Source organism: Neolamprologus brichardi, chromosome 3 (genome assembly GCF_056152115.1).
Source record: "Neolamprologus brichardi isolate AB-2024 chromosome 3, ASM5615211v1, whole genome shotgun sequence".
NCBI lineage: Eukaryota > Metazoa > Chordata > Actinopteri > Cichliformes > Cichlidae > Neolamprologus > Neolamprologus brichardi.
Window position 1 is genome coordinate 59,397,698 of NC_142106.1, and position 14,622 is coordinate 59,412,319.

At 41.0% G+C, this 14,622-nt stretch overlaps 1 protein-coding gene across 3 annotated transcripts in view; it reads right to left on the reverse strand.

Annotated features, from left to right (window-relative positions):
- LOC148105978 (protein NLRC3-like) overlaps positions 1-14,622 on the reverse strand; it is a 663,817-nt gene that overhangs the window by 643,174 nt on the left and 6,021 nt on the right. Inside the window, exon 5 of one of the 3 annotated variants that reach the window (XM_087837930.1) lies at positions 12,705-14,529. The exons of 1 other annotated variant lie outside the window; for it this stretch is intronic. In XM_087837930.1, coding sequence (XP_087694056.1) covers positions 12,705-14,529 — 1,825 coding nt within the window. The remainder of the gene's footprint in view (positions 1-12,704; positions 14,530-14,622) is intronic. One more of the 3 variants, XM_087837931.1, reaches the window with a different exon arrangement.

The following is a 14,622-nucleotide window of genomic DNA, read 5'->3' on the forward strand; positions in this document are numbered from 1 at the left end:
TGCTCAGACGGGGCTAAATTGGGTTGCAGCCCTGCCAATTGCATTGATGATAATAAGATGTTGTGTTAATCAATCCACAGGTTTCACACCATATGAGCTGTTGACAGGACGACAGTTTCCAGGTCCTTGGACAACAGTCCCGGCGGAAGAAAGTATAAAAAGTAATAGAAAACATGCTGAATGTTGGAAAGAATTAAAAGCTCTTGTGTCTAGTTTCACACAACAGGTTGGAGTGGGGGTGAATGCGGTGGACAGGTCCGTCCCCGACGCCAAGGCGGTGTGGCTGAAGGTCATTAAGCGAAAGTGGAGAGATCCAAGGTGGACGGGGCCATTCGAGGTGACTGCTCGTACCACCAGTGCGGTTCGGTTGAAGGGAAAGGGTGAGACCTGGTTCCATTGGTCTCAATGCGCAGTGGCGGACGAGAGCTTACTCGAGATAAGCTCCACCCAAAGTAACACGGGGGGGAACATAGAGGCAGAATAATCCTCTCCCCCTGTGCAGCGGTTCTCCCCAGCAGTCTACCTGGGGAGACGAAGAAAGAAGAGGAGCGTCACGCGCCAAGCATCAATCCATTCCACGCTCATGATAGGCTAGGGCTCTAGTCTAAAGTAATTGATAGTTTAAAGGAGTCGTAGTAGTTTTGTACGTTAATCGCATACTTTTATACTCATAATCTTATACTCTTATCACGAAGTTTAAAGTAAAAGTAATAGAGCCTGGGAACAGTGATCATGAAACTGTGGGAAAATTGGAAATTAACGGGAATGTTGGGGTTGATAAGTGTTGTAACGTGTTTGTTTGTTCATTGGCAGACAGGTGAATTGCCCAGACGCAGAGGTCTATCCGCTCCAGAGTCCAAACCGATCGAGTCGTCGAGAAAATTCAAGCGCGAGGTTGGCTCAGGTGGGAACGATGGGTGTCTCAAAGCCAGTGGGGGAGTCGAGTTTGGGTATGTTAATGGGTCCACGACGGCATTCACGTTCGATTTGTGTGAGGTAATTAGATGCCCAGGAGACGGTAGCAGCTGGAGAACATATAATGTGTGGATTTGTTATCACCCTATGGTGTGCTACCCTAAGTCAGTGATAGGAATCTTTGGTTAGATTGGGTGGCTCAAAATGCTAAAGAGCAGGAAGTGGTTGATTGTGTTGCTTGTGCTACAGCTAGGCCTCGTCTGTTCACTGAACCCGCTCCTCTGTATCCAGAGGATGAGTGGGGTTATGATTGTATGCTGAGAGTAACTAGAGAGGCGGTGAACACAGGTAACTGCACCACTTTGTCAGGATTACATCCGCCAATTGATAAACGTACATAACCAGGTTCATTCACACCTAAAAAGGATAATTATACATGTTTTGAGTTCTCTACAGACAGTGTGAGATATACATTAGGAAGAATTGATCCAAGCTGGTGTCAGAGGACAATCCCAGGCAGGACTACCAATAATGTGAGTGACCCAAATACTATTATAGGCACCTGGGCAAGGGGTAGGCTATATTATTATTGTGGGCAGTACACCCTTTTGGTACAGGTTCCACTGGGAAGTGTGGGAACATGTGCTCTGGTGCGCCTAGGAGCACCTTTGATGCTGATAGGAAATAGAGTAGAGACAGTTCCACAGCAAGACACTGGTGTGTTGACAGCCAGACGTAGGAGAAGTCTGTGTGTGCACAAATATGACCCGAGATGGGACTCACCAACCTGGATTGACTCAATAGGAGTTCCCAGGGGAGTTCCAGATGAGTATAAGTTAGTTAATCAGATAGCGGCCGGTTTTGAAAGTGTGTTTCTATGGATAACTCCAAATAAAAATGTTGATCGCATTAACTATGTTCATTATAATGTGTTGAGACTCTCTAATCTCACTAGGGACGCGGTAGAAGGCCTTGTGGAACAATTGGGACCGACGTCGTTAATGGGAATCCAAAATCGAATGGCCCTTGACATGTTGTTGGCTGAGAAGGGTGGTGTGTGTGCCATGTTTGGGGACATGTGCTGTACTTTTATACCCAACAATACGGCCCCAGACGGTACGGTTACTAGAGCGCTTGAGAGTCTGAAAATGTTGTCCAAAACCATGCATGAGCAATCAGGTGTGAACACTGGACTGGGAGACTGGTTTACGTCTGTCTTTGGGCAATGGAAGAGTGTTGTTATGTCTGCTATGTTTTCTTTTGTTGTTTTTCTTGCTATATTAATGATCGGATGTTGTCCTATCCCTCTGGTCCGGCGAGTTTTAGTAAAGATGCTGGAGAGAGCCCTGAGCTCTGGCTCGAAGGGTTCAGCGGCGCCTGAGTCCATGATGCCCTTGAAGGAGATTGTAGGCTGGACGGAGGAGTGAGACAAATCCTGGTGTAAGTTGGTCTCGCAAGCGAGCCCAAGAGGAGGAGTTGTCACGTAAAGGAATGTTATTTTTCTGTTACTGTGTTATTATTCACATGCACGGTCATTATTTCATCATTACTTCATTAGTCTTCATCACTTATCATTATCATTATCAGGTTATCACCCATATTATCATGTATTATTTATCATTTAGTATATTTTCCAGAGCACGCAGAATAAAACACATTCACAGTAAGTCAGATGAGGACGCTGAACTTTCGTTGGCCTGGACCTACAATCTCACACAAACTGCACACTCGTCTTACACAATTGTTATGTTCCCAAATACTGATGATTGGAAACATCTGGTTTTAAGTCTGGGAAAGAGTTGTTGTTCTGAAGAAGATGATGTCCAGGAATTGTTCTGACGTCATAAAGGCTATAAAGCTTGTTGTAGCGAACAGAAAGGAGAGACCGGCCTCCCGCACTGTGTAATACGTGTGTGTTTAATACTAATACTCTTTTCCGTTGGGTAACAACAATGTGAGGAGTTAATGCTAAGTAGGCTGCTTTTAGCGGCTAATTCTAATTAGGGGTGAATAATTATTAGCAGCTAATGCTAATACCGTTTTCTCTTTCCTTATAACAATATGAGCAGCTAATGCTAATTTGATGTATATTAGCATTGTATTAGTGAGGAGGTAATGTTAAGTAGATTGCCATTAGTCGCTAATGCTAATTTTGGGTAAATAGAAAATGGCAGCTAATGCTAATACCATATTTTCTTGCCTTATAACAATGTGACCAGCTAATGCTAAGCAGGTGCCGTTATTAGCTTATACAAATTTGAGGTGAATTAGCATTATCCGCTTATGCTAACAATGTTTTTTCTTACTTTTTAACAACACGCCATTAGTGGCTAATTCTAATTTTAGAGGAAAAAGCATTAGCAGCTAATACTCATACTGTTTTCCTTTGCTTTATAAGAATGACAGCAGCTAATGATACAAAGTCTACCATTATTAACTGATGCTAATTTGAAGTGAATAAGAATTAGTAGCTAATGCTAATACCATATTTTCTTGCTTTATAACAATATCAGTAGCTAATGCTAACACTACTTTGATTTCCGTTAAGACTATTTAGCATTAATTAACTTCATTTAGCATTAAGAAGTTTATGCTAAACAGGCTACCATTAGTGCTAATTATAGGTGAATAGGAATTGACAACTAATGCTAATACCATATTTTCTTGCTTTATAATAATGAGACCAGCTAAGTACATTGCCTTGACTAGCTAATGCTAATTTATCAGCTAATGCTAACAATTTTTTTTTCATACTTTTTAACAATACGAATAGCTAATGCTTATACTATTTTTCCTTCAATTTTAACAATTTGAGCAGCTAATACTGAGTAGGTTACCGTTATTAACTATTGCTAATTTGATGTGAATTAGCATCATCCGTCAATGCTATATCTTTTCCTTTATATTAAGACAATGTGAGCAGCTAATGGTAAGAAGGCTGCTCTTTTCCGTTGGGCAACAACAATGTGAGGAGTTAATGCTAAGTAGGCTGCTTTTAGCGGCTAATTCTAATTAGGGGTGAATAATTATTAGCAGCTAATGCTAATACCGTTTCCTCTTTCCTTATAACAATATGAGCAGCTAATGCTAATTTGATGTGAATTAGCATTATATTAGTGAGGAGTTAATGCTAAGTAGGCTACCATTAACAGCTAAGTAGCCAATTTCAGGTGAATAAGGATTAGTAGCTAACACTAATACCCTTCTCTCTAGTGTTATAATGATGTGAGACGTCAATGCTAAATAGGCTGCCATGAGTGACTCCTTTCCCTTGCGTTATAATGATGTGAAGAGTTTATGCTAAGTAGGCTCCCATTAGAAGCTAAAGCTAATTTGAGGTGAATAAGCATTAGTAGCTAACGCTAATACCCTTTTCTCTTGTGTAATAATGATGTGAGACGTTAATATTGTTCTCAAACAACAGAATGAGAATGAAATATGGATTCTAACAGGGCCCATAAACAGCATTAGCTTAGCAGCATTAGCTTATCAGAGTTTCCATCATGGTCACACAAATCCTTAGCAGAGCAAAGTGGCCTACTTAGCAATAGCTGCTCAAGTTGTAGAAAGCAAAGGAAAACAGTATTAGCATTAGCTGCTAAATGTGCACTTGAGAACAAATTATTGTGAATTCTGGTGTGAATGTAGAGTTTGTCATTATTTAAGATTCCATTTCCAAATGTTAGCTGCTCCTGTCTGCCTCTTTGTCACACACACAGACTGAAATGATTCACAGCCTTGTTTCATCCTTCTCTCAGTGTCAGTGAGACTGTGGACATACAGCATGGGAAACATACACATGGCTGACACTTTATTAGGTACACAGTGCCCACTATCTCAGGTACACCTGTGACCTAATAAAGTCTAAAGTTACAAAATGTTGTCTCTGTCCAAATATTTATGGACCTAACTGTAGGTCTACTTTTAATGAAACTCTCAACATGACTTATCACTTATCATTAATGTTCCTGCAAACAGACTCCTTGGAGACCTCTACATAAATATCCATGTACTATCCAACTAGACTAGTGTGTCTGTCCCTGAAAATATTCCTGCATGTGTGATTGTTCATGTGTCATCTGCAGGAAACAAACAAGAAGTGAGTGAAGGACACGGGAAATGCTTCCTGCTCTTCCTCTTCTATCAGACACTGGCTGTGTCCCATTTCAGGGTCTGCACGCTTGAAGTACGCGCACTACGCGTACTACGTACAGTGCATACTACGAGTACGAGAAGTGCGGAAGTGAGAGGCATGTGAAATGGGACGGTATATGCTTCGTCGCGCTGTTTAGGTTGACTAGCAACCATTATACTAACCGCGAGACACGTTACATACAGCTTTGTTTGACATAAATGAAGGAGAAAATTGTTTTGTTGGTCAATCATTTTTGTCATGACATCACTTTGATTAGTTGAGTATCTGAGGCTGAGACCACAGGACTCTAAAACATGATTCAAACTCCTTGGAAAGCCCTACATAAATATCCATGTACTATCCAGCTAGACTAGTGTGTCTGTCCCTGAAAATATTCCTGCATGTTTGATTGTTCATGTGTCATCTGCAGGAAACAAACAGGAAGTGAGTGAAATACACAGGAAATGTTTCCAGCTCTTCCTCCTCTATCAGACATTCTCTCCATACCTGAGAGTGTCCAGTCTCCAGCCTGGATCCTTCAGTCCAGCTGACAGCAGCTTCATTCCTGAGTGACCAGGATGATTGTAGCTCAGGTCCAGCTCTCTCAGATGGGAGGGGTTGGAGCTCAGAGCTGAGGCCAGAGAAGTACAGCCTTCCTCTGTGACCAGACAGCCTGACAGACTGCAGACACACAAAACAACAATTCGTCTGTCAACAATCGTTTTCTCTTTGTCACAATAACATCTATCCATTTACATCCATTCAATGTAACTTTATTTAAAAGTGACAATTCCCAACAGACAACAACAGTCATCTGAAGCTGTTTAACAGTGTAAGGTAACAGCCTCCAATATTAGAGAGAAAGCCCCAACCATCAGACAATTGTGGAGATACAGAAATTCTTTTATTGCTGACATATAATCTGCATCATTATAACTGCATTAATAACATTCTTTACAGCATTATTCCATCTAATAATATTTCTCACAGTATTGATATTGCATTAAAGTTGTCTATTGAAGATGTTCATTTGAGGATCCTTCCATTATGTTAACTTTTATTACAAGTACGGTCAGAAGTATTTGAGCCGGGTTCTGCCGGAGGTTTCTTCCTGTTAAAAGGGAGTTTTTCCTTCCCACTGTCGCCAAAGTGCTTGCTCATAGGGGGTCATATGATTGTTGGGCTTTTCTCTCTGTATCTATGAAGCGCCTTGAGGCGACATTTGTTGTGATTTGGCGCTATATAAATGAAATTGAATTGAATTGAATTTTATTATTTGCTTCGAGCCCTGTGTACAGGAGCTGCATGCTAAAAGATCTTTTGTTAAAAGGGTTGGCGTAATAACCAAATGCTTCAGCCAATACCTTTTGATTAGCCTTGTCTCATGCTTTCTTGCTTTGTGGTAAATCTTTGTTCTGTCTTCACTGAGATATTTGAATGCTAATCAATAAACATATCAATCAATCAATCAATCAAAAAGTATTTCATACACATTGCATATTTGTGCTTATTTCGAGTTGATGTTCGGTTCATTAAGGGTCTTAAGCTTCACTGGCGTGACTGTCCAAGTGATACATGCTGAGGGAAACTAGAACAGGATGATTGCATGCATGCTTACAATACATATAACTCATATAATCTAGGAATGTGTCAGGCCTGAGGCCTTAACTCATTTGCTGTCTCACTATATTTTACTCTACTTGGCAACAGATGACCAGAGTCAATAATTAGCCCCAGAGACCATGAGGGCTTGAAGTTTATTACCTTTTATGGAAGGTGTTATAGAAAAGAGAAATTCTATGTCTGTTTATAGCCATTAAAGATGTACAAGATGTACCATTAACTGTGACTAATGTCTGTAACCTATTTTAATCTGACTATTTTTATTGACGCCATGGGGGGGCGTATACCCCACTGCTTTATAAGTGTCCACAACATGTATTTTTGTCAGAAGACATAGGCTGATGTTTTCTCCTGTGTGTTAATAAACTCATCGTTTGATTGCACTTCTTGGGGCCTCCGTGGTTTGTCTCATTGCTCTACATTGATCGATTTCGCAACACAATCCACTGTGAGCAGCACTTGGTGATGGTGGGAAGAAGAACTCCCTTTGACACAAAGATCCTCCCAGTGAAAACAGGCTCCAGAAGGAGCATCTACCATGACTGGTTGCAGGGTGAGGGGAAAGAGAAGAGATGAGCTCAGACAGACAAGAACAAAACACAAACTAAGGAGAGAGAAGTCAAAAGACATGCAGTAGTGACATATAAAAGCATCAGGAGTGGAGAAGAAAGCAGACCATCATGGGAAGTCCACCAACAGCCTGAGCCTATAGCAGCATAATTAAGGGATGGTTCACCTGATCCAGCTCGAACTATAAGCTTTATCAAAAAGGAAAGTTTGCAGCTGATCTTCAACGTAGAGAGGGTGTCTGTCTCCTGAACTCAAACTGAGAGCTGCTTCCACACCAAGTCCAACATAGCCAGGCTGAGTCGTTAGATTAGTCCAACGTAAAGTCAGAAAGTCATTACTTATGTCACATTTTAGTGCAAATGTAGAAAAATTGTCCAAAAGTTATTTCTAAATCTGATATTAAACAGTTTAAATGGTGAAAAAAGCTGTAAAGAAAACAGAAAGAGTCAATAAAAGCCTCTTTAGAGGGTCACCAGTTTAAAACTCAGACATTTAAACTGGTGATTCTCCTTCTCTGCTCCATTTCCTCTCTAGACTTCCTGTTCCTAGGAGGGATTTGATTAGCTGAACATCCTTTTAGCCTTTCTTTAGTTCTTTGGGTGCTAATCAAAGAGGTAAACACACGAGTCATGTGACGTGACATAAGGAGCGCTCTGATTGGTTGGGATTGACAAACTATGGTGCTTCGCTTTGCAGAGGCAAGAAAATCTCTTAGATAGGGATGATGATAGGGCTCCACAGTGACGTTTCCACATTTTGGAGCTTCTGAAGTGCAGATGTTTGGAAACGCTGCTCCAACGTGTGGTTCAAACACTCAGATCACGTGACCTCAGCTGCCACAGGTGGCATACCTGCTGCTTCCATGTTAGCATGTTAGCTTCAACAGGTGGTCAGTGTGAGAGCAGAAGATGACATCAGTGACATCCAAACAAGGAAGGAAGAGACTGTTGAAGGCAGCGAGCTGTGACTGCTGTGAACAGTGTTCTCACACTATTTTCTCCCTGTGTCAACATACATGAGGCTGTTTCAGCAGCAACACACCACAAACACCTTTATACAACTAAATATACTGAGAGCACACTGCTGTGGTTGCTGTGGTAACCATTCATATATCCAGATGTTTGGGGCCGAGTCTACTTCCTCATCCTTGGTTAAACCCTCAAAGTTTGATGTGTTTTTTTGTGATTTGGTTTTATTTGTTGTTCTACACACTGTGAAACAAAGCTAGAAGCCACTGTGGTACAGTGGGGGACTCAAACCCAGGACCCAACCTGCTCCAACAACAGTCAGAAAGATTTTGTTAAGTCTCATTTTGTGTTCATTAGGAAAACATCAATAATGAAGAGTACATGTTTATAGAGGCACATTCAGACCAATGACAACAGTCCATTCACAATGACCTCCACCCTTTTAAATGTGAGTAAACACATCATGGTTCTGGTGCTGATGTGGTATCTGGGACAGGTGATGATTTTGAACTCAGTCTGAGGTTTGATTACATTGAACCTGCACTGCTTTCTCCTGTTTATGACACATTTTTACCCAAAGTCTCAGCTGATAACAAAGAACGAGGAAAAACACATTTGTTTGTTTGTTAATTGTTTATTAATTGTTAACAAATGTGGTGAGAGTGTTGTAATAGTTACAGACAGAATTATGATTTATTTATTTAAATGCATTCAAGGACATTTTTGTACTCACGTCATGTCTCTTCCACGATGTTATTTTTCTCACCCACAACGTACGTTACAATTATATTAGCATGACCATTTATCCAAATTAGGCGATGACATCATTTAGCGACTTCCAGCGACTTTTAGGACAGCCAATAGCAATTTTCCTTACTGAGGAGTTGGCAACACTAGGAGCAGTGGGTGGATGGCAGCATCATCATGAAGGACCAGTGTGAGAATACATCATCATCCACAAAGAAAATCAGTCTGAGTGTCTGACGCTCCTGTTAGAAAGACGCAGTCGCAGCTTGTGGGTGCAGTTTGCTGGTTTGCTAGTTAGCTGCTCTGCTAGTTAGCTGCTCTGCTAGTTAGCTGGGAGCTAACTCACTCGAACATTTGATGCTAAACTGTCTAAACTGTGTGAGCAGCATTCATTGCTGCTCTGTGTTACTCTCCAGCCTCTCTTTAACTTAGTCCTCTCAGTTTTTTCCTCCTTACAAACTAGAAAACCTTCTTTTTCAGCTTCTCCTCCACACCCGAGCTGTGGCTAAGGTGCTACCAGCACGCAGGCTTGGTGTGTCCAAATTCATGGGCTGCATCCTCCTGAGGACACATTTGGAGACCGATAACGTCACAGCGACGCACCGAAGGCTGTCCAAATTCCTCCGAATGCAGGCGACAAATGCGTCCTCCTTTTCCCCGAATTTGAAGGATGGGTCGGGTGTGTCCTTCGTGGTCCACCATATCCCAGAATTCATAGTGCGGCCCAGCCAAACTCCAGTTTCCGGTAATGGCGACCGCTACTAAGTTTTAAAATTACTCTTATTAATCTTCCTGGGTCACAAAATAAACTTTTAACATATTTTCAGGTGAGAATGTGGGTGTGTAAACTTCAAATATTTGCTCGGTTTATCAAGATATCGCATATTTGCAAAAGTGCTTCGACGTTTTCGGAGACGTCTGTTACCCACCAACTCGATAGCTAGTCGAGAGCTCGAGGGTCACTGAAGCCGCAGAGAACGGCACAACTCCCGGCAATTCATTTTCAGATCACCGCGGACTTTCGCTGCTCAGGTTAAAAGTAATATTAGTAACATATGACTGAATCTATATCTCACTTAAAGCTTTCTGTAAATGAAAGAATCAGTGAAATTAGGCACTTCAGCTGATTTTAAACAAAAACTCTGAACATAACCTGATCCAGGCCAGGTTATTGGTTCAGCATCAGTAACCACGGTGATGTAGCCAGGTAGAAACAGAGCTAGACAGAGACAGACAAACATTTATGCTCACAATCAAACATCTCCAGTTAACCTTGCATGCATGTTTTTGGACTGTGGGAGGAAGCAGAGAACCTGAAGACAACCCACACAGGCCACACTATCACTCTTATTTACAGAATTATAATCTAATTAGATGATAAAGTAATAAATTATTTGGTATTTTAATGAAAATAAATTTTAGCAATAGTTTGTAGGTCAACAAATATAGTTAAAAAAAGTGACAAATCAAACAGTTAATAAAACCTTCTACAGCTGAAACTAATGTAGACAATGTCGGGGGAGGAAGTAAAAGTAAAAACCAGAGACAATAACTACCAAAATAAAACAGGAAGTGAATAACATTCAAGCTCACTTTGAGCTCAACAGTCAAATTCTGTTTTGTATTAATCTATTGTTTTGAATTTTTGTTTACATTTTATGTTTAAGTGAGGCAATGAGTCATATCACTATGACCAAATATATATTTCATCTTTTCAGTCAGAAATAATCAATTGATCATATTTTTATTACTAAATTTTTCTGAAAATCAAATGAACAAACAGTTCTGTAAAAACCTTCAGAATACAGGAATCGAACTAGAAGGCTTGGTGGATGAAGCACTGCAAAAATAAAGAATTTGGACTCAGAGGAGCAGATGGGACATTTCATTGCAAATGAAAGACAGAACGTGAACAAATATCACTAAAAACCCCAGACACTAATTTCTACATTAAGATTTTTTTAAAAATCAATTTACTGTTTATGCAGTAATAGAAATCAGGTTTAACGTGATCATTAATGAAAAATTTTAAATCCTGACCTGAGAGTTTCCATTTTACAGTGTGGACTCTTCAGTCCTTCAGACAGAAGCTTCACTCCTGAATCCTGCAGGTCAGAGTTACTCAGGTCCAGCTGTCTCAGACTAGAGGACTGGGAGCTGAGAGCTGAGGACAGCGCTTCATAGCCTCTCTCTGAGAGCTTACAGTGACTCAGTCTGAAAAATGACAGATAAACATTAAACAAACACTTTTGTTAAGTTGCAATGAGGGTGAACTAAAGAGTTATTAGATTTAGCATTTAATCCTGTTTTTTTACTGAGAGTCAACAAATGGATGACACTGATATTTGTTAACTGACAATGGTCAATCAATTCTGGTATTCTATTGCGAATGCCAATTGGGCTCCATGTGCCGGGCAGTGCATTAGCACCAAAGTAGCTGACATATTGATCAATAACTCTCTGCTCATTAAATTATCATAAAACTATTACAGAAGTTTAACTGACTTTGACTGACTGACAGGTTGTTGTTACTTAAGTCCAGCTCTCTCAGTGTAGAAGACTGGGAGCTGAGAACTGAGGACAGAGCTTCATAGCCTCTGTCTGAGAGATCAGGGACACTCAGCCTAAAAAACAAAATAAAAGCTCAATTTGAAAAACTGTAATTTAATAACAAACTGTTATCAAATGACAAGTTAAATGAACTCTCTGACAAGTTACAGAGACTCGGTCTGGGGGAACAGAAAATGTTTTAAAAGTCCACGTAGTAAAGAGATTCGAAATTTGGCAGATGATTATAACTTTAGACTAAAAAGGTCCTTCTCGCTCATATATTTATTAAAACAAGAATAAACGCTTATCTTGATTTGCTTGGAATTTTTATTGACTTCTTATGCTAATTCATAAAGAATATGACTTCATCTGACCTGAGAGACTGAAAAACAATCAAGCATTCATGATTGAATCTGCCAGCAGCTGCAGATCCTTGGAGCTGTACTGGTGATGCTGATTGTAACATATAGAAGTGAACTCCTCTTCAGCTGAGCAGTGCACTGATGCAGAGCAATAAGGCCAGAGGAGGAATGAGGGAGTTGATGATTATCACCTATGGCTCCATCACAGTCTTTGAACGTCTTCAGTCAGTACAGAATGATGCTGCGAGGCTTTTAACCAGCACATGAAACAGACTGGACATTACTCCACTTTAATCTCTTCACACTGGTAACCAGTTCATTTTAGGCTTTATTTAAAGTTTTAGTCCTTACTTTAAGTCCCAGTCTATATTTCTGACTTTCTACAATCCTACAGCTCTTCTCACATCTGAGATCTTCCAGTTAAAGGCTGTTACTGGTCCCACTAACTCATTGATTCAGACTCTAGTATTCACTCTAGACTCTAGAGTGGCCTTTCACTAGTTTTAGGCTGTATGATGTTCAGTGTTTGCTGTTTAATGTTTTTATCTTCTGTGTTTTTTATTGCCTGTTTCTATTGTAAAGCCCTCTGTGGTTTTTGACCTGTGAAAGCTGCTGTATAAATAAATTTTACTTACAGGATGATTCTGGATATGACTTTGATAAAAGCTGAAGTCCATATTTGTCTAAGACACTCTGACATTTACTGCTGCTATCAAACATTAACTATAATATACTGTATTTATCATGTAAATAAATATGTTTAAGTTTTTAAGGGTCCATCACACACTACACTGTTTATGTTATAAATAAAAGCCTGATCACATGTTTACTCACAGAGCTTTGTTGGAGGCTTTGACCACTGGCAGCAGCCTCAGAAGAGCCTCCTCTGAAGCAGAGTATTTCTTCAGGTCAAACACATCCAGATCTTTTTCTGATGACAGTAAGATGAAGACCAGAGCTGACCACTGAGCAGGAGACAGTTTATCTGTGGAGAGACGTCCTGAACTCAGTGACTGTTGGATCTCCTCCAGAAGAGAACGATCATTCAGTTCATTCAGACAGTGAAACAGATTGATGCTTTTCTCTGCAGACAGATTCTCACTGAGCTTCTCCTTGATGTACTGAACTGTTTCCTGATTGGTCTGTGAGCTACTTCCTGTCTGTGTAAGCAGACCTCGTAGGAGACTTTGATTGGTCTGCAGTGAAAGACCCAGGAGGAAGCGGAGGAACAAGTCCAGGTGTCCATTTGGACTCTGTAAGGCCTTGTTCACAGCACTCTGGTGGAAGTGTTTCTCTGCAGATTTAACTTCTTTCTGTAATTCTTTTTTTCCAAACAATTTAAACGACTTGGATGTTGTTTTTTGTTCTTCCAGCAGATTGAGTCCAGAGTTCATGAAGGTCAGATGGACATGAAGAGCAGCCAGAAACTCCTGAACACTCAGATGGATGAAGCAGAACACCTTGTCCTGGTACAGTTGTTTCTCCTCTTTAAAGATCTGTGTGAACACTCCTGAGTACACTGAGGCTGCTCTGATATCAATGCCACACTCTGTCAGGTCTGATTCATAGAAGATCAGGTTTCCTTTCTGCAGCTGATCAAAAGCCAGTTTTCCCAGAGACTCAATCATCTTCCTGCTCTTTGGACTCCAGTGTGGATCTGTCTCAGCTCCTCCATCATACTTGACCTTCTTCACTTTGGCCTGAACCACCAGGAAGTGGATGTACATCTCAGTCAGGGTCTTGGGCAGCTCTCCTCTCTCTCTGGTTTTCAGGACATCCTCCAGAACTGTAACAGTGATCCAGCAGAAGACTGGGATGTGGCACATGATGTGGAGGCTTCGTGATGTCTTGATGTGGGAGATGATCCTGCTGGCCTGCTCCTCATCTCTGAATCTCTTCCTGAAGTACTCTTCCTTCTGTGGGTCAGTGAACCCTCTGACCTCTGTCACCATGCCAACACAGTCAGGAGGGATCTGATTGGCTGCTGCAGGTCGTGTGGTTATCCAGAGGCGAGCAGAGGGAAGCAGTTTCCCCCTGATGAGGTTTATCAGCAGCACATCCACTGAGGTGGACTTTCTAGGGTCAGTTATGATTGTAGTTTTGTGGAAGTCCAGAGGAAGTCGACACTCATCCAGACCATCAAAGATGAACACAACCTGGAAGTCTTCAAAGCTGCAGATTCCTGCTTCTTTGGTTTCAGTAAAGAAGTGATGAACAAGTCCCACCAAGCTAAACTTTTTCTTTTTCAGCACATTCAGCTCTCTGAAAGTGAATGGAAATATGAACTGGATGTCCTGGTTGGCTTTGCCTTCAGCCCAGTCCAGGCTGTATTTCTGTGTTAAGACTGTTTTCCCAATGCCAGCCACTCCCTTTGTCAGCACTGTTCTGATTGGTTCATCTCTTCCAGGTGGGAGTTTAAAGATGTCTTCTTGTCTGATTGTTGTTTCTGGTCTGTATGTTTTCCTGGATGCTGTTTCAATCTGTCTGACCTCATGTTCATCATTGACCTCTGCAGTCCCTCCCTCTGTGATGTAGAGCTCTGTGTAGATCTGATTCAGAAGGGTTGGGTTTCCTGCTTTAGCGATCCCCTCAAACACACACTGGAACTTCTTCTTCAGGGTGGATTTAAGGTTACGATGACAAACAGCAGCTGGAAGTTCTGAATAATAATAATAAAAATACAACTTTAACAATCCTACTTTTCAAAATGCTGATGACAATTTCTGACCCACTGAGAAATGACTGAACACAC